Source organism: Didymella exigua, assembly GCF_010094145.1.
Source record: "Didymella exigua CBS 183.55 unplaced genomic scaffold M421scaffold_104, whole genome shotgun sequence".
Lineage (NCBI taxonomy): Eukaryota > Fungi > Ascomycota > Dothideomycetes > Pleosporales > Didymellaceae > Didymella > Didymella exigua.
The window spans coordinates 2,982-6,469 of NW_022984878.1; the positions used below are offsets into that span (position 1 = coordinate 2,982).

The 3,488-nt window shown below is 49.9% G+C and overlaps 2 protein-coding genes across 2 annotated transcripts; one reads left to right on the top strand and one right to left on the bottom strand.

The window, feature by feature from the left end:
• Positions 1–258: 258 nt before the first annotated feature.
• Positions 259–1,404, top strand: M421DRAFT_10760 (alpha/beta-hydrolase; the record flags this gene model as incomplete). The annotated part of the gene is made up of 1 exon (XM_033587159.1): positions 259–1,404. One exon carries the CDS (start codon positions 259–261, stop codon positions 1,402–1,404), a length of 1,146 nt encoding a protein of 381 aa, XP_033442435.1.
• A 941-nt stretch (positions 1,405–2,345) lies between these two features.
• Positions 2,346–2,957, bottom strand: M421DRAFT_79286 (uncharacterized protein; the record flags this gene model as incomplete). Its single annotated transcript, XM_033597466.1, has 2 exons — positions 2,346–2,597; positions 2,658–2,957. 2 exons carry the CDS (start codon positions 2,955–2,957, stop codon positions 2,346–2,348), a joined length of 552 nt encoding a protein of 183 aa, XP_033442436.1.
• Positions 2,958–3,488: the final 531 nt, after the last annotated feature.

Genomic DNA, 3,488 nt, shown 5'->3' on the forward strand with positions numbered 1-3,488 from the left:
GGATCATAGCACGGAGTCCAATAACTACCTGCGGATTCTCTAGAGTGGACCGCTTCATTTCAACTACGGTTGGCGGAGATTTGATTCCGCATGAGGCTGCAAAGATCACATATTGGCCGCAGCCAGAACCCGCAAGGCTTCGAAATATCTACTTATCAGAACAACTAGTGGTCTGCACCTCATCTCGGCCTCAGTAACTTCTAATTTGAGAAAGCCAGCACCTGCGAAACCTTCGCGACAACAATCTTCGTCTTCAACATGCTCGTAGGGTTTCTCGCTCTCTCAGCAGGTCTCCTGTCTGCACAATATGGCCATTATGCAGCCGCCACCGACACTGCGGCGGTCCGTACATTCTTCTATGTTGGTGGCGGCTACACAGAAGACGGTACAGGTGGTCACATCTTCAAGGATCAGATGTATGTGGAAAAGCTAGAACCTGTCACCTCGCGACGCACAAAACAAAAGCCAAGTCCAATTGTCTTGATCCATGGACAGGGCCAAACTGGAACGAATTTTTTGAGCAAGCCAGACGGCGGAGAGTCCTGGACCTCACATTTCTTGGACGCTGGATACACTGTTTACATTGTAGATCAGACCTTCCGCGGGCGGTCAGCTTGGGCACCCCGCAGTGGTGCACAAGCGCCATCAACCTACTCAGCTGAGGTCATTCAACAAAGGTTCACAGCACCCGAGGCGTACAACTTATGGCCTCAAGCAAAACTTCACAGACAGTGGCCTGGTACAGGAATGATGGGGGATGAGTCGTTCGACAATTTTTACTCCTCTAATGTGCAGTTCATCTCCAACGCCACGTACCAACAGCAAACAGTGCAATATGCAGGCGCTCAGCTCTTGGATAAAATAGCTGCTCCCACATGGGTACTTGGCCACAGTCAGGGAGGGTTGATGCCCATTCTTATCGCTGACGCTCGGCCAAATCTTGTCAAGGGACTCGTGCTATTGGAGCCAACTGGGCCAACTTTCCAGGAGGCGGTCTTCGGATTTGGTTCTGCTCGGGCATGGGGTCTGACAGATATCCCTCTCAAATACGCTCCAGACGTCACGAACCCTGTCACCGACCTTGTAAAGCAGACGGTTCAGCCTCCCCATCCGCACAGCGACAACTCAACTATACCCTGCATCTTGCAAGCAGAGAACCCTGCTCCTCGACAGCTGCCGAACCTGGCTCCTCTACCTATCCTTACAGTTACAGCCGAAGCTAGTTACCACGCGCCCTACGATTACTGTACTGTTGAGTTCCTGAAACAGGCAGGATGCGACAAAGCAACCCACATGGAGCTTGGAAAGATTGGTATACACGGAAATGGGCACATGATGTTTATGGAAAAGAACAGCGAAAAGATATGGAAACAGGTGAACAAATGGCTAAAAAAGAACGAATAGCAAGCCTACGCTGAACAGACTGCTTGGCTGGGTCACTCGGCTTCATCAAAGGAGTCAAGTTCAAAAGCCCTCGCAGTACAGGATTGAAGGAATTCAAGTAGTTCAACAGTGAAATTCAAAGCAGCAACAAAAGAAAAGAACAATAATAGACCTCTTGTTAGTAGATTGATTCTGGAGACTAGCATCTTTCGCCATGTGACAGCAACGATGACAGTACCAACAACATTTGCACAGATCGTGGTTGTGCCGAGTGCTGATGCGCTCGCAACAGGCAGGTTATCGTATCTAGTCGAAAGAGTCGTGGCGTTGCCGCCCACGTCAAAACATTAGGTGCCCGTTGACCGCCGCGCAAAGGACAAAGCACGGTCGGGTGATTAACAGCCCGCCGCACTGAGCGATTGTCGGGCAACCTTGATCGAATATCGTGCTGTACGCGAGGGAAAGACAGCAAGACTAGCCAGAGGGTTTCATTACAGATTTTCGTCATGATAAATGTTGGTGAGGCAATCCTCGTTGTGCTCATTGCGACGTCGATCGCATTTGGAGTAGAAGCGGTGGAGCAAGCCGTATGTGAAGCAAATTCAGCATTCGAGAGGCGACCGCAACGATATCCATACCGTGCCGGAGCTCGTGCCGCACGGTTCCGCGTTCCGCACGCAGCACCCACCTCACGCACCATAGCAAAATGAGGCTGTAGAAACAGCCACGATAGTAATTATCACAAGGTTTGTTAGTGTTACAGTTAATTGATGTATGCAATTCATTTGCCGAAAGCAATATTTATATAATGTTGCGGTGCGGCCGCTGCGGGTTGTGTGAGTGCCGCGAGGCGGAGCAGCCGCTGCAGCAACAGCACCACTTCGAGGCTGCGCAGAACGACGCTTTTTGGCTGCAGGTGCCTGAGGTGCTTTTAAAGCTTTGCGCTTGCCTTTATTAGGCAATTAGCTGGCTTTTTGAGCGTCGCGTGCTTGTTTATCCTTGAGTCTTTGAGCTTTGCGAGCATTAATTGCTACGCGTTCCTCCGCGCACTTGCGGTCACGCACTTCCTTCGCCGCAGCAGCTGCCTCGCGCTTCTGTTCTTTAATCTTGTTGTTGTATAGCTTATTAGCAGCTTTAAGCTCTTTAACATTAGCCTTTTCAAGCTTCTCTGCATGCGCAGTCTCCTTCATAATCTGCTCTCTGTGGTGGGCTTCCTTAAACAATTAAGGCGACTACTACTTCGCGCCACCCTAGTAGTCTAATAATAGCTTAACTAAAGTAAGCGCTTTGCTTTTCTTATCCTGCTTCTTCTTAATTAAAAGCAACTCTGTAAGGCCTTGTACGTTATTGTTGAGCAGCTCATTCTTAATCGCGAGGTGGTGTACCTTATAGTGGAGAGCTCTTGCTTTATTAGAGTACCTATCGCCCACAACAGAGTCTAACTTCCTTATTATTTTGCGTGCTGTTGTACCTGCCTTAGGCGGCAGAGGGGTGGACGGAGTGGCAGCTCCTTTGGGGAAGCGCTTGAGTACTTTATCGCGATTAAGCGGCTTGGTTGGTTGGTTGGTATTCATTTTACGTCTAGTTAATAGGGACAAAGTCCACCATCTCGCCTCCCGAAGGGCATATACGACGTGCTAAGCTATAGAATTACAGTGCGAACACACTACCTTAGAAAGCATTTCTTGCCTGCGTGGGTATTGCTACCATTTCAAAACTACAGCTCCTCGTCCAGTTGGGGAGGCTGAGCGATGTATGTACATTAGGGTGATTTCCTTGCATTTTGAGGCATCTATGTGCCAAGAGAGAGAGAGGGAGTGTGTGTGTGTGTGTGTGTGTGTGCGTGTAGGGAGAGAGGAGGAGAGGGGTAGGGGGAAGGGTAAGAGAGGTAGACGGGTGGGGAGTACTGCAGCTGTTGTGCTAGACCTACTACTGCTAGGTGCTGCATTGCTTGCTGCTGTTGCAGGACTGCAAGAGCTAGCGGGGGCAGATCTTGGTGTAGTACTGTGTAAGTTTGACAAAGGCTTCGAAGGCCTCTAGCTCCCTTGTTAGTACTGCAGTGTACGCTAGGCCATCGGCCTAGCTAGACGGCAGTATAGGTAGTT